Here is a 27749-nt window from a genome sequence, read left to right as displayed (position 1 = left end):
GCATGAAGATAGAAAAGGAGACAGAAAATGGGTCATGGATATAAATATACAAATAGAGGCAAAATCTTTACATTCAGTAACATTACATAAAGGCTTAAGCTAACCATATGGACATGGGGCACAGCACTTTTGGATTACTAAAATAATTTTCACCAAAAGCCACATTGGACACAGGCTACATGGTAGTTAACACATAACTTCATGCAACCATCCAACATTCAAACTGTGTCTCACCTCCATCCAAAAACAATAGAAAAGTTTGATTTATGTGCATTATCCTCCCTCCCCCTTTGGCAATGCTAAATGTACAAAACACAGCCCCGGTGCATCACCTCTCCTGTGGTAACTGCAAATATGGAAACCCAAAAATACAGACAGTGTAACCCATGTCTATACAGTCAGTCCTCACTGTTAAATACAAGACGATTACCATGCCACAGATCAAAGAACTCTGACTGGTCCATTAAAAAGAGAAGCACAGTAGTACAGTCAAGTACGAGGTGACAGAATAGGCCACACTGGTCAGAACTGAAACCGGTCTACATCAGCTACTTGAGTAACCGATTACTTTTCAAACCCCATCTAAAATCAACAGCATTAAGAGTTCACATTCACGAATGTTACAAATCATTTAAAATTGGCACAAACTCTGATAAAGTATTTACTGAACGTGCAGATTATCAAGAGTTTTTTTTTCCCTAAGTGCACAGAAGTCAAGATGCTAGTGCAATAGTAAAATATTAATAATTAATAACAACATTGATTTCAACGGAACATAATAAATAAAGAAATATATAACTAAAAAGAAAATAAATGATTTGGGAGGAAACAAGAAGCTAAAGCAAACACAAAGGACAACATCCAACAATCAGCTGCAACGATGAGCCACAATCTTCAGTGTTGAACATTAACAAAGGCACACACACACACATACACACACACACACACACACACACACACACGCACACACACACACATATATGCCATCTACCAGTCAATATGCACATGCTTAGGCACAAACGTTTAGTACGGGATCTGATTTTGGTAATACTGGATCATGTCGTAGGTTCTACTCCTGTAAGACAAAAACAAAACAAAAAAGAAATTTGACAAATGTGAGTAATACTTTGTGGAAATCAATATTAATAATATGAATATGGAATCTGTTTAGGTTCTTTTGTTCTGACCTGTTGCTGAGGAAGCAGTTCTGGATGACTTTGATGATGAAGGAAGCTGCCTCTTTCTCACTCAAACCCGGGTTGAATCGCTGCCTGGGTGTGAGCAACAACAAGAAATTACATTAAAACTGCCTGATCGCATTCACATCGGCACACAGACGCAGACTTATCCACACGCCTGACTCACTTGAGCAATTTGATGGTCTGTCCTCTGAAGCAGGGGAGACCGGTGTCCAGCATGAGGTTCACTAAGGAGACCACTCCATCCATGTAGGGCCTAATTCACCAGAGGAACTTGCCTTAGTCTAACATGTTAGCTGTCAGTCATCAATGTGCACTTGCTTTAGCACTGCCTCATACTCACCTGACAGCCAGGTATCCCCTCACACACATCTCCATGAACCACTTGAAGGGTGTCGCCTCCATTTTGCCACCCATGATCATCACCATCTCATCGGTTAGTTTGATGTCTGGCTCCCAGCCGAGGTTCCCGCCAGGAGAACTTTCAAACATGAACCCAAAGTCTGGAAAACAGTCATATACACATGGACACACACACACAGAGACAATAACTTTTTGTAAATGGTCTGATATAGGGTCAGAGTGTAAGGATGAGTAATGTCTAGCGTTGTCAGTACAAATAGTCATCTGAAAGGGCTGCTGATGATTCCACATATGTGCCAAAGAGCTGTCAGTTAAATTGTTGAACGTCCATTTTTTGTATTCCCCCTTTCCACAGAGCAATACATAATAAAAGCTTGGGACATAAAGTTTTATAAATATAATAATTCTCCAAAATTTTCCAAAGGCAAACTACAAGTTTTAAAATTTAAAAACACATTTTCCTCCCTTCCATGCAGCCATTGGTTTCTAATGAAATAAGATTTAACGAAGTATGAACGTCTGCTTGCACAGACTTGAAACTTGTTTGAGATTAGTAATCAATTACAGTGAACAGCATGTCATCTTTTACTTATGATTTATGTTTTTGCATTATTATAGTATTCTGTGGTGATGCAGTTGTGTGAATAGGAACCGTTTTGAAAATGGTTTTGTTGTTATGTTCAAGAACTTGCAGGAAGGAAGGGAAAAGAGATTTAGTCTTGTACATGTTCACACACACACACACACACACACACACACACACACACACATACAGTAAACTTAAAGCCAGTGTGTATGGAATCCAGAAACGTACAACTTTTGCGCCCCCCAATGGTAGTATAAAAAAGAAGGAAGGAAAGAAGGGATCAGGGAGAAAACTAAACAGACAGCACCACTTTTCATCCAGATTGTCTGATTTTTCAAAATCTTATAATAATATTTTGATAAATGCTATAATAACTAAAAATTCTACATACATACATAGTTCATACATAGTGGCTTTAAACAAAGTTAACCCAAATACACACCGATGTGGATGAGGTGGCCCTGACTGTCCAGCATGATGTTGCCGTTGTGTCTGTCTTTTATCTGCAGCAGGAAGAGCAACAAGCTGTAAGCTGCCATGCTGCGGATGAAGTTGTAGCGGGCCTGGAAGGAGACAAGAAGAGTGTTGGAAGGAACGTCAGATTAAACTGTCACTATATGTAAGCAGTGAGAAATGTGCTATTTTACTGATGTGTGTGATTGACAGATGACTGTAAAAGTCGCTATGAGGTGGGGAGATATGACATTTACCTTCTGGAACGCAAGTGTGGATTCATCTCCATACTGGTTCCTGAAATAATCATACATGCCGAAGTCTGTCTGCCGCCCCAGCTGGTCACGAGACTTGCAGTCCGGGATGCACTCGATCACTCCACACTGTGAACGAACATCAGGAAAAGGAGGAATAAGAAGCGGTTTGATGACAGGGGAAAGTTAGACTTGTGGTTTCATCATATTAATGGAACATTTGTTTTGGATAACCAATAGTTCATGTCAGGAAATAAGAGCTTAATTCTTGTCAGGAGCATTTTTAAATGAACTTACACCAGGAGCTGTGGCCACCACCCTGTAAGGAAACACGTAGAGATCCAGGCCCACCAGCTGGAAGATGTTCTTAAACAGGCTGATGATCTGAAGCGCCAGCATGTCCTGAACACAAAGGACCAAAATAGTAAAGAAAGAGAAGAAGAAATTAAATAAAAGCCAGAAAAAATGGTAAAGGCTGACATTGCAGTGTGGTAAGTGAAAGGTGAGTGGTGTAAAATTGAGACCTGTCTACAGTCGTCTCCAACTTTAAAGATGGCCGCCTGCCAGCAGATTCTCTTGGCCTCCTCTTCGCTTTTACCTTCATCGACTGAATCTGAGCGACACCGCAGACCTAAGGGGGAAGATGTCATGATACGTTGTTCGTTTGTGCACAAAATTAAGAAGTGCAATATCTACTTTAGGTTCTGTTAATATTGACAGTACCTTCTTTTTCCAGCTCACTGACTCCACATCTTCTAACTTTGAATTTGGCCAGGTAAGGTGCTTTGGCAGCACTAAACAGATGTACGAAAAAAGGTTCAGTGAAACTGTCATGTTTCTTTGTGAATTCTGGTAACTGTTAAGAGTATAATAGAAGTCAGTTTTGAGGTTCACCTTTGCATTGGGGTCCCAGATTTGTAGTCAATATCTAAAACTATGGCCTCTGGGTTACTGGGAAGATAACAGCCAGGTTGGACTTTGATTTGTGACATGGCTTCCAGGCAGGCCCTCTTCCTCTCCTCCCCTTTGGGAAAAGGTCTGATGAAGACAAACAAAACACACAGAGTTTCCACACCTCTATTACAGACTTAGCTGAGAATAGCAAGCATGAGTATCTCAATGACTGAATGACACCAGAACACAAGTGACAGTTGGGCTCTGCTGTTATTCACAGAGGGGAGTCACTGGGGTAGAGAGTAATGGAGAATGGACGCCAGGGGACAGTAGAAGTTTCTGGCTAGCCCCTGGATAGTTGCAATTATTGCCCTAATGAGGGCAGAGTGGGATTTTGTCAGCTTCTAGTGTTAGCCACTGGTGAATAGGTAACTCAGCGGCAGAGGGAGACAAATCACAACATACAATATCTTCCAGACCAGTGCATAATCAGAGAGACATTGACCAAATAAATTAACAAGAAAGGTATTTTGGGAGTAGATCACTAGTGGTTCAAGACAGGAAAAAGAACAAAACATCTACACCCAGGAGAAAGCTTATCACTTCATAAACAAGACAATTATCTAGGGGCTAATGTTATTAAGTATGACATCCATATAACAGAAAAGTTCGACTGTAGGGCTTCTCTAAGGCCTTTGTCAAAGTTTCACCTTCACAAATTCTTCTCTTTTCTTTCGATGTACCCCAAAGTTTATGATTTTATTATATAACAACTTCAGGAATCTGTTAAGTGAGGAGCATAGTCAAGAAACATATGATATAGATGACAATGTGAAAGTGAAAAAAGCAGAAGAATTAAGAGAAGCAGAGAGAAAAATTAGAAGAACAAAAAGCAAAATAAATCAAGAAAAATTACGTTATATGTTGAAGGAATTACAAGACAATACAGGAGGAGTTTGGCCTACAACATGGTTCCTTATAAAAAAAATATGTTCATACTTGATAATGGCCGACACATTGGTGATCTTGTTGAAGAAGTCAAATTCTCGCTGGTAGAAGTCCTTGGCTGGCCCAGATAGAGAACCAGTGATTTCCTCCACCATCTGTTCCAACAGCTCTCCTATGTCAGCTGCAGGGAGAGAGACGATCACAGTTATTTATATTTATGTGCATATGTAGATGTGGATGTGCTTGTGTGCGTGTGACAGAAAGATTTTTTGAGACTGGAATATCTCACGGTCTTTCTGGTTTCCCTCCTCATCCAGGTATATGTTGGTCTTCATGTTCCAGATGAACTGGTGGGCAAGCAGCTGAGACTTTTGAGCGGCCCACAGGATGTACTCTCTCACATAACCCATCTGTACCAGGATGTAACAGAAAAAGAAAGACAGGCAAAGTTGTGATAAGTAAATAATCTGAAGATATCTAGGCTTTAGGAGGCATGCCAACTCAAAAAGATCTCATATTTACCTTGTCATAACGAAGTGCTTGGACGATTTGAGGAATGTAAAACAAAATGGCGTCCTAGAAACAGAGGAAGAAAATATTTTACTGGGAAGAAAAAAGGCATCACTTGGGCTAATCAGAAACAGTTTCGTCAAATTTGACTATCTGATAGCACTTGTTATCATGAGTAAAAATCAAAGTTGTAGTTAATGCTACAGAATTTGACATATTAGTGTACTATTTGGGCAGGTTTCAGCTAAATTTTATCTGGCGGCGGTGGATGTGTCACCTGAGATAATAACACAGATTTCACTCCATAAAACACAAAAATAAAAGCACAACAATTGCAACAGCTGATTGTGTATATTTTTGCTATATATCTGTACCGGAGGAAAGGAGCGCAGCACTTTGACCCCATACTGAGCTGTGAGAGGGTGAGGAGGGTACATGGAGGAGAAATAGGATAGCCCAGTTGGTGGATCTGCTGGGGCCCAGCACAGGATATGACTCAGCTCTGGAGAGTCAGCATCAATTGTGTGCCACGTCACCAGGAACTAAAGACAAAACAAGAATAAAAAAAGAAAGAAATCAGAAACATGATGGGAAATGAACCAATTAAGCTGATATTTGTATCAATACATGGATAGAAAATATGTATGTGCAGCATGTATCAAAGGATCCACATTTCCGTATCAAATATGACAACAATCTGATGCAAGCTTATGACCCTATACCTGACATTGTGCTAACTAGCCTCCAGAGAAAGCTGTGTTTACTAAAGTGACTGGAATAAACAACTACAAGATGTCAAGGATGATCATCCGCTAAGTCACGAAGGCCCTTGGGGAAGGCTGTGCTCTGCCTCCCCTGCTTCTTCTTTAGACATGAACAGGGCTCATTAAGAGTTCAATCAGGTAGAAATAAACGAAGAAGACAACAGAAAGCTGGAGGGAGAGAGAGATTACTTCAATAACACCATAATTTCTAAAGTGACACTATATGGCCACTCTCATTACACTAAGCAACTAACAAAAAGTTTATTCAACTTTCTTCTCTTAAACTTTTGTTGCAACTTAACAGAAATGCATCATGGCAACTTCAAAAGCCAAAGAACAAATGACTTAAAACTCAAGTGAGATTTTCTTAACTGCTGAAAGTCAAAGACAATCAATGGCGCTCAATGTACCTTCAAAGATGCTAAATTCAAGTCTATTCTGCTGAAACTGTATGAGGAAAATGTAATAATCTAATAATCTAAAGCATATTGTAATGGCTGAATACATATTCAATATTAAATGTGACCAAAATTGCAGATTAACTGTTCCAAATACTATAGAATAAGACCAATACGAGTGAGACCAACAGGATGGCAGAGACAAGGAAAACGTGTCTGGCAGATGGAGAATCTCACCTTGACTGCTTCAGGAACGTCACACACAGCAGCTGGATCCATTCTCACCAGGCGAGTCACCTCTGACACAATAGCTTCTGTGTTTTTAAACCTGAAAAGCAAAAAAATAAGCTGAATAGGTGCATTCCTAATGAATGACTTACTCATCTGTTCAGATAAACTGCACTTGTCATAAATGTGGATGTATAGTATGTGTTCATGTTCATATTGTGTTTGACAACAAAATCACTAAACACGAATCATGTAACCAAGTCATAGTTTGTGTAAAGACCTTGTAACGGTAAATATATTTTGCACAATGTATTGTGCAGGGTAAAATAATATGTCAATTGGTTGATTGAAGATATTCTTTCTCTGACAGATACTAGAGCTGTTCACACACATTTGTGGCGTGAGATGATATCGCAAGTGCAATTGTGAATGCTCTGCCATCTTTATTACATCATTCAATAAGTTCTTGCTACCATAGAGGGCAACAATGTGAAGAAAGTTCTGGATTTCAGCTTTTAAAAACATTATAATAATAATTTGTCTTGTCTAAGACACTGAGATTAGTACAAAGTCTGCAACACTAGTGATTGACTTTAATGAAACTTGGGATGTAATGCATGCCGCATCTTATTGGCCTAATGGTTGCCTGCATTATCTCTAGGGAGAATGTTTTCTGTGAATCTGGTCTCAAATTGACTAACATGACAGTTCAGCCTCTGTGTACCTGGCAGGCAGCTGCAGTGCGAGGTAAGGCGCTATGCTCCACGCCAGGTTCACGTTGTCCTTCCACTGCTTTTCTGTCAGACTGATGTACTTGGACCTCCAGTTAGCAATGCTGGTCTCCACCGACTGTTCAGTAGCGATGGCAAGCTCTTGAGTTGATAAGGGGTTGTACCATATTGTCAACCGCTCGATCTCGCTGGCCTAGAGACACATACAGGAAACAGGACCATATTAGCTCCCCAAAAAGGTGACCGGTTTAATTTTTCATTACTATCACATATTTGTGAATATAAACTGTTGTAAATACCAGTAAAGCCAGTAAAAGAGTCCGCCGTTTCATGTAGTACTTGTGCAGCTGAGAGCCTCTGTTGCTTTTTTTAGATAGTCCTGAAACAACACAAGAGAAATATATTAGCAACACATCACGACAATCAAACTTTTTTTTTTTTATTGAAGATACATTTCATCTATGGGTAGGTTTCAATGTGACTGTGTTGACAGCACATGGTGTGTTCCAGCATAGCAAGTTTGACATGCTGTGTGTGCTTTACCTGATTTCTTGGATATGGTGGACATCCCAGAGGACAGAGGGTAGGTGTTAATCCATCCCTGAGCCACCTGCTGTCTCTGGCCCACTGCTGCATCAAGACTGCTTCGGCTGTCTGTCACTGCCACTACAGACAGGCTGTTCACTGACATGTCTTGGGGATCTACACAGGGACAAATCAGATAAAAACTTCATTCAGGAAAAGGTCAACATGGCCTCTCTGAGTTATAGATGGAAGATATTTCCTTTATCTTTACAAAGAAGCTTTTTGAAGGCATTCTGGGCTGCATTTTGACAACCTTCTTAAACTTAAAAAGCCAATGCTTCAATGCTGTACCTGGAGGAACCAGCTGATTGGCAGCCAGATACTTCTTGTCAGACTGCAGGCTGGCATAGAACTTGATCATTATACTGATGTCTTCCCTCAGCCTCTTATCTGTCTGAGTGGGAAATTTGGGACTGACACTACAGAAAAAGAGAGTTGGCAAAACGTCAGAAGACAGAAAAAGAGAGACAGTTTTAAACTTCAAACTGAAAGTGAGTTTTCCTTTTTTTCCCCCCCAACAACACAGATTTGAATTATTCCTACGTGAAGTAGTCAAATGCCGTGGAATAGATCTTCTCTCGCAGTACATTTCTGATGGTGGCATTTGTCACAACATCAGCATGCAGAAGAGTCAGACCCAGAGTCAGCAGTCTGGAATAAAGACAGATTAGAGTTTAGGATTGAGTATTTTTCACAGCTCATTAATACAGAATTTAAGATTCAACCACTTGTCTGTTGAAAAAATTAAACATGGCACCTAAATCTTGGTCCTATGGCAGCAACGTGTGTGTTTAAGTTGCTTTTGGCTCCTCCGACATTCAGAGACAGAGACCTCTGCAGAATAGTGGTGAAAATCTCCACCTGATCAGCACTGCTGTACTTGGCTATCTCAAATCTCTGCACCAGAAACTGGAAGACAACAAAAAGAAGAAATACATGGAGATCAAGACAAATGATAGCTTTAAAACCTTTTTGCTGACAAGAATTCACTAACTTTTATTTTATGAGCAACATTTACAACCGTTTTGACAGAAATTCAGACTGAAAGTCATTAAAATGGTAAACTGACCTCTATCCAGAGGAAGTGAGGGATGACGTCAGGTGCACAGGGTGCAGGCTGGCTCTCCTCTGAGACAGCCAGAGGGCCAGTCTCTACTTTAGCCTCAGAAAACAAACCCATCTTCAGCTCTACTGTCATCTGCCAAGCTCCTGCCATCTCACGCATGAACTAGGCAGAGAGAAATGAGAAGATTAGAATACACATTTGATTTATGCATCATGCACTCTATACTAAGTTTGTGACCAAGATACTTCCTTCATTACACAAACCATTCATTGGATATTACGAAAAGTGATACATACTGGCACTTCCACCCCGTTGTGCGCAGCCAGAAGCCACTCCCAGCAGGCGATAGCAGTTTCCATACCGTGTTCTGTAAACATCTTCAGAGGAGACCAGCACAGATGGTGCAGGAGCTGAGGGTCACAGTCTGAAAGATCAACAAATAGATAAATGATTAAATAAATAGAGGTAAAAGGATTATCAGTTTTACAGCTCCTCTTAATATCTGAATGAAGCAGAGGTACTCACTTTTGGTGGTTATAAGCAGGGCTGCCATCTTGAACATGGCCTGGGTGAAGCCCTCTGGGTCTTTTCTGTCCAGAGCGCTGGTCATCTGATGGATCATCAGCTTATTGAGGTCTGACTGGCTGTGAGTTGCTTCGGAGAACTGAATCATACCAGCCACCTAAACATCACAACGATAAATAGGTAAAAATCATATGCAGAACACAAAATACTTTTGCTACTACTATTGTTTGATTTAGTATTGCTAATCCTTTAATCATAGTATCCAATACAAGTCAAGTTAGTTAGTTTTTAAAAGCTTAAATCCATAGCTTCTGGCAGAGTTGCCCGCTTGTGAGAAACAGGCAAAACTGTTTTCCTTAATGGCTTCAGAGATCATATTGATATTTAAGAACAGATTTTACCTCTCCAGTGTACCGGTTGCGCAAGTTGAGAGATGCCATGAAGTTGGAGTAGTCCTTCTTCACACATGCTGGTCTCTCTGTCAGCTGGGTGGTCTAGTGAAAAACACAGTTTAGGGGCCACTTAGGGCCACATAGTCACAAGCCAGGCAGGTAAGATACGTGGCTGCACTATAACACTTCTGGTAAATACTATCATGCCTGAGCCCTGTCTCTCTGTATTCAGTATTCAGACCAACCTGAGGGAAAGCAGCCTACGGTTGGCCATGTGTTGGAGGAGAGCACCAGCATAACCAGTAAGCCAAATGGGCAACCAGCCAACCAACCCACCCGTCCATTGCAGGTAAGTAACCAGGTAACCAGCAAATCCGTAAACCAGCCAAGCAACCAGGTAGGTAGTTCGGTGCAGTTTAATAAAGACAAAATACAACAAATGAAGCAAATGAAAAGACAGATATAGCAGAATGTAAGCCCAGGAACACATAAAATGCATAGAAAGCAAAATAATGTCACACAGACTAGTAAGCATGCACACATGGACATAAAAGTACAGTAACTAGACACACAGAGTTTACAGAGCTATAAAATGCAGACGGTTTGAAACACATAATAAAACAAATATATATGCACAAAGGATACAAAACACTTCTGCTGATTGTTAACAAAACTGCAAATGCTTGGACAAAGCAACTAAATGGTACATTTGCTGTTATGTTAAAAAGCCATTAATGTTGGACGAATGTTAATAAGCATCAAATCAACAAGACTGTGAGGCCAACAGTAGGTAGCCAATTGGGATTTTAAAGTTTGCTGTATTTTCAAGTATGTCACACAAGTGCTGCATCACTTGTAAACTTCTTGATTTCTCAATAAGACATCTGTCACTTCTTGAGACATTCTCAGTGGTCTGAAAAGTAGCTGCACTTACCTCACAAAAATCTACTTAAATCTTTGATGTGTCTCCACAATGTTTCAAACAATACAGTATTGTTGAGATGACAGACTAAGGTTTGTTTTGCAGTCTTTAAATACTTTAAGTTAAAAATGTGATTGGTATGTGACCTCAGAATTCATTTAGGACATGTCATTTAATTTCATCTGAATTTAGCAGAATTTAATTTGGCTGGGGAATCTAAGATTTACAGGACAACAATACTGCAGTGATCAGAAATGGGTTTGTGTGCAGACATGCATGACCGGCATGTGTCTGTGTGACTCACGCCTAGTGTGGTACTCTGTCTGTTGTAGCCTGCGAAGTGCAGTATGCTCTCTGTGGCCATGGCCAGGCCTGTGTGCTGAGACAGTCCCGACACCCAGTTCTGATGCTTGTTCAAGTACTCCTGCACAACACACAACAGATAAGATATAAGGATGGACAGAAAAAGAGAAAGGGGGGAAAGGGAAGCAGAAATAAAAACAATAAAGATGATAAATATCCCCTGTAGTCAGCAAACAATATTTTCCCTTAAAAAATATATTCTATAATAAACTAATATGGGAATCTCAGGTTACTATTTCCATGAGTGCTGTAGCCGTGATGGCATTACTTAAAATAGAAAGACATGACCAAAGTCAAGTGTTGGAGTTTTGGAGCTTAGAATTTGAGTATCTCAACTTTCAGGAATACCCTTGATGACTTTTCTTAGTTTTACTATCAGTAAAATTGTAAAGAGAAGCAGTAGCTAGAATTAATTGTACTCCTTTAACTTAATCTGTGTCCGACTTCTGTCTCAAGGAAGAAATCTGTACTTTGAGGCAACATAAAGGTAAAGAAACTGACCTGTAGGTGAGACTTTGTGACTGAAGGGGCCCATTTCATTGCTTCTTTCAGGATTTCACCACAGCGAGCAGCAAAGTCTTTCACTATGCTCTAATAGGAGATAAGGAAATCAGGCTAAAGCAGTAATCATGACATACAGAATACCAATTAATTGTATACACAAAATGCTAAGATGAGGCCAACTCCTTCAATCCTATTGGTACATACTGTATGTAAAGGGAAAATTAAACAGATCATGTTACATAAAAACATCACATAACTATCCACCACTCAGGATGATTTAACAATCCATAAAGAAGTAAGACAGGGCAATAGAGAGACCACTAATATCTTGAAAACCAAACCTGTGCTACCCTCTAGTGGTCATTTGGGTAATAACAGCCAAACTCACCTCTCGGGCCTCATATGTGTCAGGAACAGTGATCCTGTAGGGAGTGTCTGGAATGTCATAGTATGGCTGATCCTTGTGGATGTCCTGAATAAGTGGAAAAGAAATTTATTGCAACTGAAACTTAAAGTTGCTCTTATTTAAACACTTCTTTTGGGTTTTCCAACTATCACTTCAAGCAGAAATGGTTACAACTCTGCTTTTGTTCCACCACAAAAAGCTTGTGCTAAGCTTATGCTTATTAATAATCAATGATAATTAATTAATTATTAAAATCTGCACCCGGGGAGAAAATTCTTAATGTTTTCATTTCCCCCACTTATATGTTCTTGTTCATGATGAGGATTCAAACCAAAAACAAGTGCAGCGTTGTTTATACCAGCTGTCAACTGATACTTACAGCACTTAGCGACAGAGAGAGTGTCTGCAAGATGTCCAACATGGTCTTCAACACACGTCCACTCCAAAGCAGATGGGGGAACCTGGTAAAAGCGGTGGGACATTAAAAAAAAAAAATGTAATTCATATGTGAAATGCTAAAAGTGCTTAGACATAGAGGAAAGGATAATCACTCACGTCTCAGCCAAACCAGAAAGGTATTTGTCTGCCACTCTGCGGATCCTCTTGTGGGTGTGGTTAAAGTTGATCAATAAGAACTGGGCATGTCGCTCCAATTCCTCCTCATGCTCTTTGGTCTTTGGCTAAATAAATAAAAAATATGTATTGATTGTTAATGACTGATCCTGAAGAATTACACCTACAGACAACAAGCATTTTGAAGTGCTTTGCTATCATCCAAAACATCAAAAGAAACCATGCAGAGCGGATGTTAAAATAAGCTCAATCTATGGCTCATTAGCCTGCAGTGACACCTACCTTCTCGGCCATCATCTGGAGGAAGACGTCAAACACCTTATCGCCGACACAAATAATACACTGCATCATGCCTGAGAAAACAAAAAAGGGAATTAGAGAAAATGAATTACACACAGGGCGAGCCAGAGGTGTACAGGTATAAAGCACTCACCAGATTTGTCTTTCTGGATAGCTTTGTCTTCAAAGTATCGAAACATGACCTGGAACCTGTCAGGATCATTGGATCGTAGCATCCTAAAAGAGTGCAAGAGTAAAGAGAAATATTATAAGTTTCATAAGCTGGTCTCATATTAAGAAAGCTGAACTTGTAAGTCTAATGGAGCTGACCTCATGTATTCTAATCTGTAGACTGAGAGCAGGTACGTGGACATGGCAAAGTCGAGCTTGTTAATGAGGGCAGATCCTTCAGGGGGTGGGTCGAGGAGATTGCTGATGGTTGCCCGCAACTCACTCAACTCGGCCTGGAGGACAGAAATTTAAACATTAATCCCAGTGCATCTCTATGCAAGTGTGTCCTCTAATAACCTGATTTTGAACACTACCGGTGTGACTGTGTCATTTTTCAGAGCAGAGTTGTACTGCAGTTCGGAGCGAAGGGGTTCTCCACTGGGGAAGGTGAGAAGAGGAGATGTGGTGGCAATCTCACAAACACCTTCATACCACTCCTCCGGCCAGAGCCCTGAAAGGACAAAATGTAGATCCAGAAATGCAGCATTGGTTGGGACCTCGCACTCTGGCATGTTGGGATCAGATCATTTTGCTTTTTAAAAATGAGGAATATTTCTTACAAGTGTGGTGTGCTTTTATTTTGAAAGTTTGATTGAAATGTGTACTGTCGGGTGTGTAGAGACAATAAGTAACTGCAGCTGGACACAGAAAAATACTCATATTTGAATGGAGAGTGTGAGCGATCCCACACCTTTTTGAACATTTACTGCCTCCACATAGTTTTAGATACAGACTACATTTGAACTTTAAATGAGTCACGAGACTTTGACCTACAAATCTTGAATTTACATGTTTTTTCTATCTTTTATTGTTTTTGAGATATTAGGGTTTTAAAGTCTTTTCTTGCTCCTCCTGTGATTTTATAATGAGTGTGTATTGCGGAATGTTTCACAGCACTGAGGGGGTGACATCACCAGTAGCAGTTGGAGAGCAGGATTTTAGAGAAAACTTCTTGTGAAATATCCTCATAAATCCCATGACTTTGGCCAAATCTTACATTAAAAATCATTTTTTAGTAAGAAATTTTGTGGCGAATCCATTGATACAGGTTTGAAAGTGGTGAGACTTTTAGTTTAGACATCAGAAGCCACAAAGACACAAAGTTCATGCCCATAGATTGCCTCCCCATTGTTTTACATTGTAAGGTGTGATGTGGCACTGCAACTTTCAGGGCTTTTAAATCCAAACCGTTCGAGTTATTACAAAGTTTTTCACAACTTTTTTTCAGCATAGTGTCATAAGTCACCTATTTAAGTTTGAAGCAGATACCATTAACGCCCTCAGAGGGGATAGCGTTTGTTCGGGGGCCAAAATTGGGGCAAAGTCTTATTTTGAAAGCATAATTGCAGATTTCCTGTTGGATTTAGGTCAGGGGTGTCAAGATAGGATTTCTAGGTCTTGATGAGACGAATAATTGAGTTTTGGTTTGATCTCTCTACAACATTCCTACGGGCCGTGGAGGCCATTTTAGTTACATAGGTGGCGCTAGAGAGCACATTTTGGCACTTTAGGGGTTCATTTTTACATTTTATCAAATTTTTCACCAGACCTGATGTGCGTGCCAAATGTGGTGAGTTTTTGAGCATATTTAGAGGGTCAAATTTAGGGTTTAAGTGGCGTTATAATAAAGAAAGAAAGAAAGAAAGAAAGAAAGAAAGAAAGAAAGAAAGAAAGACGAAAAACAATAGGGCAAACAGTAGGGCGAGGACTACTGTTTTACAGTAGTCCTCTGCCTTTTGGGCTTGGTCCCTAACTAATCATTTAGGCCTGCTCACAGCCGTTCTTTAGGATGTTTTTTGGGTCAATACCAATGATGGAAACAAACTTTTTTTGCACATCAATAACATATTTCTTCTTCCCCTTATGGCATAAAATAAATTGCCATTATTACTTAAAATTTGCCACATTGTCACAACAACTTCTTTAAACTATAAACAATAGCCTGGGCAAACAAGGATATATGATCTATGACTTACAAGTTAAGGCAGTGGCTGTTCAATCAACACAATTCACAGTTGAGTTTCAAAACATTAAAAGTTAAGTGGTAGGAAATCTTGGAATATGGGGAGACTATTTTGCAAACTCAGGGAGTGTTCCTTTAAATATCAGCCCCCTCTAATTTTATGTCAAGCCCAGAAACTCTTTGTTTCTTTACACTAAACATTTAACATAGCTGTTCATCTCACCTGATCCTTCTACAGCAAAACCCATGACCACAGAGTACAACCAGAAGTCTCGGAACAGCTTCTGGAGGCGAGGCTTGGCCTCTTTGATTGGTGGAAGTCGTCTGGTCAACTGTGAATTACAGAGATGGACATAGAAAAGGTGAAAAATGTAGAGCAACTAATGTTGCAATATACAAATGATCCCATTCTGTTAAATGTGATTCTGAAGCAGTGGTAAGGAAGGAAAAGGAATGGAAATTTCATGAAATAGATGACGAATCTTCACATTTAACCTTAAAATACAATATACATATAACAAAAAAAAAACTTCAAAAATCTGTTACCAGATAACTAGGTTTTTAATAAGTCATATTAAATATTCTTAACAAATAAGCTGAATTGTGAAGAGTTAAAAATTTTAGTCAGTCACAGCATTTTTGGTCTGTTTGATCTGGTCTATTTGTTCAGGAGGAGACCACGTCAAAGTTCAGTTTTGTATTCAATTCTTTGCTCTCACACAGCACTTCCTGCCAGCACACAGTAAAGGTAAGACATTTTGACATGATACTGCTATGAAGGGAGTTTTTTTTTTTACCTAAAAATGTTTTTCATTCTTAGCCAGTGAACATATACTTTTATTCCTACGCTATTCACTAAAATGTAACTCAATCAAATATACTAAATGTTGATTAGAACATTAATTAAGCCATCCTAAATGTTCATTCTCCCTGCCCCAGCCTTAAGGATGTGGGTGATTACAGTCATCTCTGTGGCTCTTCTGCTGGTCAGTCCATCTCTGGCTGGGATTAAAGAAATCAGCACACACTTTAGTGACCCTAAACCGGACCCCAGAAACTATGAACCAGGAGGGGCAGTGGATATAGAGGCTATGCCCTTGGAGTTCCACAAAGAAAACACTGTCACTAATGACCTGGTTTTTGATGGCTTTGATGATGAAGATTACATTGATTTTGATAAGATCCTGGCTGCAGGCAGTGATGACTACCTGTGAGTATTAAATGTACCTTCTAATGGATTATATATAAAAATTCATTTTGAGAAAAGAACTTGTTGTATGAAGCAGTGAAATAAAAATGTCTGCATAGATTAGGCTGAACAGAGACAGTTCTTAACATTTGAGCCTGACTTGCTTTAAAACTAAATACCAAAGCAAATTTAGAGTGATTCTTCGTTTGACTAACTGGATGATGAATCTGGATGATTTTTCAGTGAAGGGGATGAGATAGATGAGATTGCCACACCAGCCCCAGACATTGACATCTTTGCCGAACCCTCTGACCCAAAGATTCGCCGTGCCAGACTCCTACGGCTGTTCAGTGGTCGGTCTCGCCTCCAGCGCCTCAACATTGTCAATGCCGTTTTTGGTTTTAACCTCTATCGAAGTCTTCGAAACAGCGTCAACCAGACTGACAACATCCTGCTTGCACCTGCCGGGATCTCAATCGCTATGGGGATGATGTCTTTAGGGGCAGGATCTGGAACCCATGATCAGATCTACAAAGTCCTGGGATTCGCTGAATTTGTCAATGCAAGCAGTCACTATGACAACACAACAGTGCACAAGCTCTTCAGGAAGTTGACACACAGGCTCTTCAGGAGGAACTTTGGTTACACGCTGCGCTCCGTAAATGATGTCTATGTAAAGAAGGATGTCTCGGTGAAGGATACTTTCCGTGCAGAGACAAAGGCTTATTACTTTGCAGAGCCACAGTCAGTGGACTTCAGTGAGCCTGCCTTTCTGGACAAGGCTAACCGTCGCATCCTAAAGCTGACAAAAGGACTGATCAGGGAACCACTGAAGAGTGTGGACCCAAATATGGTACTGATGCTGCTCAACTACCTGTACTTCAAAGGTGGGTGAAAATATAGTCAAGACTTTGCATTAAACAGTAAAACTGCAGCACAACTGTCTGCTTTGTTTGGTTAATTGAATCATCATAATACACATATGAGTCTTTGACCTTGTTTGTTTGTATAACAGGTACATGGGAGCAGAAGTTTCCCAAAGAACAGACTCACTATCGCAACTTTCGTGTTAACGAAAAGACAACCGTTCGTGTGCCAATGATGACCAACAAAGGGAACTACCTGGCTGCTGCTGACCATGAACTAGAGTGTGACATCCTACAGGTGGGTGGCCAAACACTGATTTGAAATTTTAACTTGGGGTCTAGATTGGAAATCCAGAGGGTCGACTATATATTTATAGTGAAAAGTCTATTCAATGAGAAGTTCTTGTTAAGTACACATACTGATCAATTAACAAATTAAATGAGCTGCATAATAATGGTTTCAACTATAATGTTTTCAGCTCCCTTATTCAGGAAACATCAGCATGCTCATTGCCTTGCCTAGGAAGATCACTGGCATGAGGACCTTGGAACAGGACATCTCCCCCACTGTTGTCAACAAGTGGCTCAAAAACATGACAAACAGGTCAGCATTGTTCTCCCAACAAACTACAATCAATAGCTGAGAAATTGTACTGTACACAATAACATGCAATGAACTTTTTAGATGGGAGCTCCACTATGATTAACAATGTGGGTGAAAGTGCTTAGACCTTGTGGAGATTTAAAAGTTATACCACGAGGAAATGTCAATTTAGGGACTGCTTTTCTATGCCTCCCCTCAGGACCCGTGAGGTGGTGTTACCTCGCTTTAAACTGGAGCAGAACTATGACTTGATTGACAATTTGAAGGAGATGGGCCTCACTGACTTGTTTCAGGAGAACGGAGACTTCACTGGAATGACCTCTGAAAAGATTGCCATGAACTGGGTAAGTAAGCTTAAATCAGCCATGATTTCAGAAATATACAAACGAAACTGATTCTAAAAGGTAAGGTCAAAACATGATAAAAGCGCAGGTGACTCAGTCTGTCCCCTGTACACCTTATCAACAAAGTACTTCAAAATGACTCCCACTGATCTCCCTCCCCAGCTGAAACACCAGGGAACCATTACTGTGAATGAAGAAGGGACTGAGGCTGCTGCTCTGACCCAGGTGGGCTTCATGCCTCTCTCCTCTCAGATACGCTTCACCGTGGACCATCCCTTTCTCTTCCTCATCTACGAGCACCGCACAGATTGCCTTGTGTTCATGGGTCGTGTGGTCAATCCTTCACAGAGCTAAACTTGAATGAAAGCTCCCGCTAAAAGTTGAACTATTCCCTACAAATTCCATGCTCAGTGAGTTTCAATGTACCTGAGAAACACAACTGCTTCTAACTGCTGAGGTGTTATTTTTAATATTCAATTCTTTCACTATAACAAAAAGAAAATGTAACATCAAGTAATGAGCACTTTTTATCTGTATGTTATCTGTGACTGAACGTTCAGCCTGTTCAGAAGATTTAGTCAGTATTATGAGTTTGTCTCAGTGACTCACTGAATGCTTGTTATCATCTGTCAATGTTTTATCTCTTGCAATGATGTTGGTGGAGACATGTGAGACATTACATAAGTGTCATAGCTTTATTGCTGTAGTTATTGCAGAAAAACTATGGAATAATGAATTGAACACAAGAAAGGGGATAATAAAATAATATATAACACTACTATACAATAGAAAACCATTTCTGTGCAATGTCTGTGGGAAAAGAAGTTGAAATTGTTATACTACATGAACTATTACTATCTCAATACTACTAATTTGTTAACAGTTTTGTGAGACTTTTACTACATGCTACAACGATAATGAGTGACAATTTTATGAAAAATTACAGTGACAGATTGAAGACATTCAACAGTGAACTGGTGCCACAAATGTTTGCACTGCAGCCGACAGGGTAAATATTTGTTCATTGAGTTAAATGCTAACTAACAGTTTGGATTCGTCAGTAAGACCTCAAATACTCACGTAGATCATTCAACTGTGCTCTATATTGGTATTTTAACACAAATTTGTGTAGCAAATTAATAGGCATTGTTTCAAAAGGGGTAACAATTTGCATAGTCATCACATACTCACCACAGCAATCACTGGAATGAGGACTCCGAGATTTCCAGCACTACTTGATGCCTACGGGAGATAAGGAGCAATTACGTTGCTGTTATCAACTTCCTGTTGTGTTTAGATGTTTCTGTATTCAAGCACGTACCTTCAGCGCTGGTCCCTTATCTGAGGCCCTCTCACTGGCTCTCTTTCCTTCCAGGCCCAGTTGGACAAACAGCTCTAAAAGGTTCACCATCAGTTCATCCACAAGCTGCTCCCCCTGCAGGTTGGCTGCAATGTTGGCCAGTGCATTTATCACTGCCAGAGAGCAGTGCCTTGAGAGGAAAGGCAGTATACATGATGGGAACAGTTAAACTAAAGCAATACTCAACACAGACATACATACATGCACAAGACTGACAAGACCTATATACTGTAGCTATTTTTTTTTTAATCAAATATGATAGAGAACACCAATGTAACACAGAACAGGGGAATGTACATTACTACAAGTCGTCTTCTGCTGCAACAATTATTAACATTTTCCAAACCACATTTTCTCTTGCGAGCAGACGCTGACCTGTAGCCATGATCTCTGTAGTCTTTGGTAGCTGAGTAGACCACTGAACTGGCCTTCACACTGATCTGCTGGAACAGGTTCCAGACCTCCTGATAGATGTATTGCTACAGGACAGACAGACAGACACATGGATGGTTAAAACTGTTAAAGCACCACTGGCTTTAAATCTTAATAATTGAAAAATATGTATTTACAATTTGTAAGCCAATCTTCCGCGTATTATACTTACTTAGATACATACTAAATTATTTACATAGACACAACATTTAACTTTAATTTTATAAAATAATTTCCAATACAAAAATCATAATATGATAACATGAGTCACTATGCAAGATCTGTATCTGGAACAATCAAGGTATTTGTGTTATATAAGATTGGATCCATTTCCTGTGCTTTGTTAATTATAACTGATTGCACTTAGGAACACCAGCTGTCTCAAACACCCCATTACTGTCAAACGGGGTGCTTACTGGAATACTGAAACCTACTCTTAATGCACATTTTACTGAGCATATAAACAACAGAGCAGCAAGGACAAATAAACAGCTGCCAGCAGGTCTCCAGTAACAACAGCGTGTCAGACCCACGGGTAAAAAAGGGTTACTTTGCTTCTATTTAAGCAACAGTAACACAATTTCTGTATATCAGAGATGTTTGAACAATCCCACCAATACAAACTAATACCCTAATGGTTTACACTTTTGTGTGTAATGTCAAATACTGGAAGCAAGATGCACTAAATGTTGTATCACTTTGACTTTGAACTCACATTTCCTGAAATAACCATGCAGCCAAGCTGGTCTATGATGAGTACATCCAGCTGTGATGTAGGCTGGCAGAACTTCTGCTGAAGGATTTGTAGGATGTGCTCCATGACTTTAGGAGTGTCTCTCAGAGCCACTGCAATGTGGCCCAGGGCTCGGATGGTGTGATCTGGGATTAGAAGTGCTTCCCTGGCAGAAAAACGGGGGGATCATTAATGTTAAAAGATCTGAATATATTCAGTTTGATTAAAAACCACAGTGCGGCTTTTTTCAATCAGAAACTTTGCTTACTTGTCGTTCTCCTGTGAAATGTAAAGACGGTTGGATAGACTAGCCAGAAAGGCCTCCACTATCACCTGGTCCATGGTCAGACCAGCTTTCAGACATCTAGAGAGAGAAAAGACACATTCAGCTATGAAAAATGAAACATTATAATCATATTCTTTAATCAAAGCTGTGCCAGGTGTTTGCGTCTGACCTGCAGATGTTGTCAATGGAAATGTCTCTGAGCTGCTCATACATGGAAGGCTGGTCTTTCCTATTTGACAGAAGATTGAAGGTGGACTGAGAATGCTCATTGGTTACATTGATCCTGATTTCACCTGCGCCTTAAAAAGCGATAACAACACAGAGAGAAACATTAATGAGAGGGTTATATGAAGTTAAATAACATTTTTAAAAATATCACAAAATATGATTCTGCGCAGAAAAGAAAAATGTTGATTGTAGTGCCAAATCTAAAGAGCATGTTATCTTTTACAATCTAACGAATTAGCAGCTGAGCTACAGAGAAGCAGTACTCTGTGGACTACAACACGGGAAAAAAACAGTAACCCAAATTGCATTTCCGATTGTCTGTATCTGTAGCTTCTTGTCAATGAACACTATGTGCAGATCAATAGTGGATGAGAGACGGTTGTGACAACAACACTTGTAATTTGTCACTGGATCATCAGTCATCAAATCATTTGTTCTGCACTGCTGTGCTAAATCCCAGCTGGACATATTGTAGACAAATTCAATTTTCCAGGATAAAATAGTCACATTGTGATTATGCTTTCTGTGGATTTAGTCTTCAAATTCATTCTTATTATTATTTCCATTCAGCTTTTTAAAGTGTGCTACATTTATTATTTCACGCAAGCTGATAATGTCTCAGTCAAGTGGTGGATGTGAAGTAAGTATGGTACCCCTACCTGTGCTGTACTGGCTGTGATACTTGTAGAGTTTTATAAGAACAGGGGAGGGAACCACCAGGAAATCCCTGAGAGAGGTCGTGGCAGAATGAGCCACCACTGGAAACCTCTCACACAGACGGCCCAGACCCTGAGGCACAGAGAGAGAAAATGTTAATCATCATGATACCTTTACTTTTCCTGAAGTAATTTTTTTTTACACAAAATAGAACCTTATGAGACATTTTTCTGAAATTTGGGGTCAGTATCTTAGTGCTCTTTCTACCTTATAGTGTTATATACCTGTAGGCAACAGATGAGCAGGGGCATGTGGGCGATGATGACTTTACTAGAGGTTTTTGACTGCAGCTTTTCTGACAGTTTTGTGCACAAATTCTCAGCTCCTGAAAAAAAATAAGACATCAGGAAGGAAAATGAATACAGCCAGTACAAATAAACACATACAGTATCTCTCTGGTTATGACATCTGAACACACTGCTCTGCTCACTCTCTGCTACAATTGATTACCTTGCTCATCTTTGACAGCCCACACCATGAGGTCCACGCAGGCAGCGTTGGCTTGGCAACGAAGCTTGAGGGGACTCTGTTCCCCCGGCAACCCCCCTGTGTCATGAAGTACCCTCTGCAGCTCTGATTGACTGCTGCTAAACTGCTCCAGTACAAAGTCATGCACTTCCCGCACAAAAGCTGGTTGCAAGGCTGAGATATAGGAGGACAATATGTAAATTTGAGAACGTAGTTTATTTAATGGACTACAAAATACACTAATTAATACAGAACAATTAAGACATCTATCATGCTTTACCTTTCATGTAGTACAGTGTGTCCCGCAGCATTTTGAACACACACACATACAGAGGGTCACTGAAGGTTTTGTAATAGAGGTTGATTCCAGGATTAGACTTAACAAACAGGAGAGACAATGACAAATAAGATTACTTAGCTTCACACTGATTTTACTTTCAACAATGTATATGTTTTGTTGTATAGACAGTGGTTTTATAGTTACCTCTATAAGTTCAGTCATTGTGGCATCGAGTGCTTTCAAAAATGAGTCAGAAACAAACTTCTTCACCTGAATATGGACAGAACACAGATAAACATGGGTAAAGATACAGAATGCGGCAAATGCATTATGTCAGTATCAGTGTTGTGGTTAACATGTAACAGGCCACTGTACCATGCTGAGGAGCTGTCGGAGCTGATCAACAGGCACTTCCACCTCATTTTCTCCCGCTCCCATGAAGAGAGGAGACATTGAGAAACTGGAGCTAACTGTGGAGAAATAGTAGTCAGGGTCCACTGAGCTGCTGTCTGGGAGGTAGGCACCTGAAATGAAAAGGACCATATGACATAAGAGACATGAGGAAAGTTGGAAAAATATGGAATATTTAAAATAAGGATATGAGATTACTGATTCAGAAATAATGCAGAAATTAACATCTGTCTCTATAAAGATGATGTTGATCATCAGAATGCAGAATGGTGACTCAAGTAAAAGAAACTCTTTGATTCTGACACCAAAAACTGATGATCACAGTTGAGAGGAGCTGGGTTTTTTTTCCTATGAAAGTCAACTGAAGCTGAGCTAGAAATATCTCAATCTGATGTCATGTAAATCTATATTTGGCTAACACAACTATATAGCTGCTCCGCTAACCCTTTGAACAATGGTGTCTGAATCAATATGAAAGCAGGAAAACAGATGGATGGACTTTTACTAAAAACACTGCTAGCGTGAGAAAGCAGTTGTCATTTGCATGGTAACATGAGTGTACAGCAATTAGAACAAGGTATAACAGTGTATTTGACAAGTGGGAGCAGGAAGTATAATAGACATAGGGTTAGAAATATGATCTATAATATTGATTTAACTGCACTATTGTTCTGGTATGCCATAGATTTGAACTCTCACGTCACAAAGCACAAACAAGCCTTAGCACAGACTAAACTGTGCATTCATATTAAGATATGATGTCCATCCAAACTATAGAGAGAGGTGATGAAGGCAATGGGGTAAACACTGGATATGCTGTATGTGTTACCAAGCTACAAAAGTTTCACCCAAATTAAAATCCCAATGTTAACCAGAAACCTTGTGCATTACTGAATAGTTTAGTGTGAGTTAACAGCATGTGAGAAATATACTTGATGAACCCCAATAAATATCACTGACAAGCCACACAGGCAAGTGCAGATAAGCAATATGCATGTTCAGTTATTACATAACGCTGATAGCTGGAAATGATAAGATGATGATGAATTGGTGGAATGTAGGTTTCCACTGGCAGATTTAATCAAAGCAGCGTGTGTTTTTCTTGTGTTTTACCTTCAAAGTAATGTGGGCCAGGGGTTGTAGGGGAGCAGGGTGAGTGGCCTCCTGAATCTGTACAGGCCTACGACAGAGCACATTTTAACTTCTAATTAACCAAAACAAAGTCATCAAAAATTTGTTCTCACATTATACAAAAGAAAAAGCATGCAAGATCATTTTTAAATTCCTGCAACCACATATAGCTGTTCTAAAAGTGCTAAATACCATTTTTTGAGTCCAACTAGTTCCATCACAACACACACATACACACACCTGTGCAGAGGAATCCAGGTTGGTCCCGGTGCGTCTGCGCAGAGTGTCACTCTGGCACACTGTCAGCAGTGAGGAAGGCAGGATGGAGCGGAAGTCATTGAAGGATCTGCGCCGCACTCCCTCGGTTTCCTCTGTGACGCAGCGGGCCTGGGGGGAATCTTTGGGGAACAACTTGGACAACAGGGCTTCATCTGTGTTGCTGTAGCGGCCAAATGCTCGAGTCAAGCCGAGCAGACTGGGCACAATGTACCTGCACAGATAGACTAGAGGCGAGAGAGTGTCTGTGAGGGCCTCCATTCTGAAGGAATAAGACTTTGCATTTTGATAGGTGTGTGTGTGTGTGTGTGTGTATACCTTTGTCATGATTATCAGGTGTTTGGCACATCTCTTGCAAGGCCTGCATGACTTCCATTATAGTGTTCAAGATCTAGAGTGGAAACACAATAAACAGTCAATCAAGCACTTGACTGCAATAAAACCTACAGTAAACCTTATAGTGTATTATCACCACTTCTGAAACTGACCTCTTGTCTGGAGTCTGGGTCCCTCTGAGCTACATCTGCCAAAAGAGTCACTAAACAGAAGCTGAAGTTTTCTGCAACCGGCAGAGACTCTGAGGAGACACAAAATACAGACAATTTAATCTCATAAAAGAATGCAGTAAGAAAAAGAAAGGCAAATATATTCATCAAAAAAATTAAATACATTCAAACCCAAATACAACTGAGTATTAATATCGGAGCCAACAAACTGTATTTCACAGTATGATTTAATGTCATATCTGGTCAATAAAATCAATGTCTTAACAAGTGGAAACTGGTGTTTAATGGTATTTTATGACTTGATATCTTGACTCACCTCATCATGTCTTGAGACATTATTGAAAATAAAAAATAACAATGACTACAAACATTCTTTTAGCAAGTATAAGCACTTTAAAAGGGGCATTATCGAACTAAAGGCCCCACTGTAAGAGGATTGTTCTTACCCTTTCCTTTCTTTCCCAAACTCTCTTCGATCCATTGGACCCGTGGTAGCCCTCTCAACAGGCTCAGCAAGTAGGGAACAAGTGTTTCTTTGTGCTGCCAGTGTAAAACAAATCATTACACACCACAAACAACTGCACTTTGTTTGTCTAACAAGCACTCACACACATTAATCATAAATGTGAGGCATTTTTATTCCAACACTGAATCAAATCTGAATCAAAGAAAATATATCAAACAATACTTTAATGAAAAGTGAGGCAGTCATCTCTACATAATTAGATGGCGGGGAAGCTTTCCAGAGCGTGTGTAAGTGTGATGAGGTTAGAGGCTTACGTGTCCAGCTGCATGTCTAATCGCCAGTTTAATCAGATTATGGGAATAAGCTTATTGCAGTGATATATGCGTAGTCCTGTGAGAGGCTGGTAGCAAAAGCGGAGCAATAGTAATGATATAAAGGTACTAATAAAATCTAAATATATCAGGTTATTGAATCTCTTTGTAATTACTTCTATAGATTGTAGCTTTAATTGTACCCTGTTATCCATTACCTGCTAGGGCAGTTTACAGATATGATGTTTAAAGTAATGATGAAATTCAGCCACTCTGTAAAAAAAGGCTCAATAGCTCAACTTTTTACTGACCACAACCCACCTGTAAGCCAGACTCCACCAGAAAAACAGCCAGGGCTATAACTGCATCTCTGCGACGCACATCTAGAGTGAACACACCACGGGCCTCCAGTGGACACATACATTGTAGCTTCTGGACCTAAAAGATCACAAGGATATCATTTCTTTAAAAAAAATGATTTGATATAAACATGTAATGGAAACCAGACTGCCCAAGCTAATGATAAGCACCATGTAGGCCTTTTATCTTTGACAGATCGTATTTCATTGTAGTTGTTCCGTATGTTAACGATTCATCTGTCAATTATTATCTTGATTACTCTATTAGTTGGTTGGTCAACAAAATGTCAGAAAATGGTGAAAAATGTCAATCCCTGTTTCCCAAAGCCCAAGATGACAGCCTCAAATGTCTTCTTTTGTCTCAACAGTCCACAACCCAAAGATATTCAGTTTACTAGCATAGAAGACTAAAGAAACCAGAAAATATTCTTATTTGAGAGGCTGGAACCAGTAAATTTGGACATTTTTTCCTTAAAAAAAGACTCAAAATGACTAGTCGGTTATCAAAATAGTTGGCAATTCATTTAATAGTTTCTGCACACTGGTCTGGGGCTCTTACTATATATTGCTTTCTTACTTTGATTTTTTTCTTTTGTTTTATCATTTTTACGTATTTTTTTCTATTTGTCTATATTCTGTTTATAGCTTTGCTGTCTCTTGTGCTGCTGTAAAACTTTATGTCCCTCTTGGCAATCAATAAAGTTTACTGTTGCTTACAATCAGAAGTGGGGACCATAAACTATTATGTTGCTGCCTACTATATCAATGGTATCATGATACAGGCATGTATGATATTTGTTATAGTGCAAAACAATCATCTCCCTCTAGCTCACAGTAGCTAACTATTCCCCTTAAAACACGCGTTATCTGGATATTTAAAACCCATATGCTGCATAAAATATCAATACTAGCGACAGAGAATTCCCTTATATGTTATTTGACTCTACCAAACATTACTTTGCGCAGCACAAGTCTTTTTTTGGATAACTGATCCACATGTAAAAGAAGTCGTCTAATTTAGATCATGATCCTCCTTGAAACAGGTTAGTAACCATCTACTGAACAGATAAAACTGTGACCTCTCTCTCATCTCTAGCTCTTCACCGTGTAAACCTGTTTGACTGCAGTGCTGATCGAGCCTGACTGGTGCAGTAACGCAAGCAGCGACGCCACTTTCTTCTGCATTGCTCTCTCTTCTATTACAAGGGAAATAATGCAGGGAAGACCCAGTTAAAGTGATTCATAGCTATTAAAGCACATACACCTGCCATATGTAACCTTTGCTGTCACGTCAGTGATCAAAAATAAGCCACCGCCTGTGCGGAAGCGGAGCTGCTACACCCTCAACAACCCTGTTGCTTATCGTTACTTTAGCCAATTAATATAAATGTGTAGTTTGGAGCTCGCTCGGCTCTCTTTCCTCACCTTTTCGACCGGTGCGGGGCGGTGGACGGCTAAAGAGCGGGCCAGCGACAGGACTGTGTTGAAATAAAACCCTCTCGTACCACCTCCCGTTACAGACATGTTTACCTTTACATCAAACGAGCGAAATTCATCGAGGAGAGGAAAGAGACGAGCGGCGGTAGTTGGCTCTGGCAAAGCCGCAGTACGGCAACGCAGCGGGGACAATCTAACTACAATGTTC

General features: G+C 39.9%; 2 protein-coding genes across 3 annotated transcripts; one reads left to right on the top strand and one right to left on the bottom strand.

Moving 5' to 3' along the window:
- Nucleotides 1–27746, bottom strand: pi4kab (phosphatidylinositol 4-kinase, catalytic, alpha b). Of its 2 annotated transcripts, XM_044376240.1 has the most exons (55): nt 27530–27746; nt 26067–26183; nt 25415–25508; nt 24951–25039; nt 24781–24853; nt 24427–24689; nt 24169–24235; nt 23020–23168; nt 22849–22914; nt 22645–22741; nt 22347–22538; nt 22121–22221; nt 21839–21968; nt 21121–21250; nt 20934–21029; nt 20648–20831; nt 19876–19979; nt 19462–19630; nt 19332–19382; nt 15361–15469; nt 13489–13625; nt 13274–13407; nt 13098–13180; nt 12947–13017; nt 12647–12771; nt 12471–12552; nt 12074–12157; nt 11683–11772; nt 11123–11242; nt 10142–10156; nt 9906–9998; nt 9505–9661; nt 9276–9403; nt 8983–9141; nt 8671–8822; nt 8457–8564; nt 8205–8332; nt 7872–8030; nt 7628–7707; nt 7322–7521; nt 6607–6697; nt 5582–5749; nt 5220–5273; nt 4987–5107; nt 4749–4878; nt 3750–3893; nt 3579–3649; nt 3380–3486; nt 3153–3257; nt 2859–2984; nt 2591–2711; nt 1543–1702; nt 1366–1455; nt 1188–1271; nt 1–1075 (listed from the first exon to the last, which is right to left on the bottom strand). In XM_044376240.1, exons 1-55 carry the CDS (start codon nt 27626–27628, stop codon nt 1024–1026), a joined length of 6309 nt encoding a protein of 2102 aa, XP_044232175.1. In that variant the 5' UTR covers nt 27629–27746; the 3' UTR covers nt 1–1023. The 2 variants fall into 2 exon arrangements, with proteins under 2 accessions (XP_044232175.1, XP_044232181.1); XM_044376246.1 differs by lacking the exon at nt 10142–10156.
- On the top strand, nt 15856–18933 carry serpind1 (serpin peptidase inhibitor, clade D (heparin cofactor), member 1). The gene is made up of 7 exons (XM_044376259.1): nt 15856–15885; nt 16077–16347; nt 16570–17213; nt 17342–17490; nt 17672–17796; nt 17996–18140; nt 18303–18933. Exons 2-7 carry the CDS (start codon nt 16085–16087, stop codon nt 18492–18494), a joined length of 1518 nt encoding a protein of 505 aa, XP_044232194.1. The 5' UTR covers nt 15856–15885; nt 16077–16084; the 3' UTR covers nt 18495–18933.
- Nucleotides 27747–27749: the final 3 nt, after the last annotated feature.

The sequence above is a fragment of the Thunnus albacares genome, chromosome 2, assembly GCF_914725855.1.
Source record: "Thunnus albacares chromosome 2, fThuAlb1.1, whole genome shotgun sequence".
Lineage (NCBI taxonomy): Eukaryota > Metazoa > Chordata > Actinopteri > Scombriformes > Scombridae > Thunnus > Thunnus albacares.
This window is presented reverse-complemented; position numbering and strand designations above follow the sequence as displayed.

Coding starts and splice junctions, on each gene's coding strand:
- serpind1 (XM_044376259.1), top strand. CDS start 16,085: ATGTGGGTGATTACAGTCATCTCTGTGGCTCTTCTGCTGGTCAGTCCA. Junction 16,348..16,569: donor GCAGGCAGTGATGACTACCT/GTGAGTATTAAA, acceptor ATGATTTTTCAG/TGAAGGGGATGAGATAGATG. Junction 18,141..18,302: donor AAAAGATTGCCATGAACTGG/GTAAGTAAGCTT, acceptor CTCCCTCCCCAG/CTGAAACACCAGGGAACCAT.
- pi4kab (XM_044376240.1), bottom strand. CDS start 27,628: ATGTCTGTAACGGGAGGTGGTACGAGAGGGTTTTATTTCAACACAGTC. Junction 23,169..24,168: donor TGGCCCACATTACTTTGAAG/GTAAAACACAAG, acceptor TTTTCATTTCAG/GTGCCTACCTCCCAGACAGC. Junction 9,404..9,504: donor CCTGCTTATAACCACCAAAA/GTGAGTACCTCT, acceptor TTGATCTTTCAG/ACTGTGACCCTCAGCTCCTG.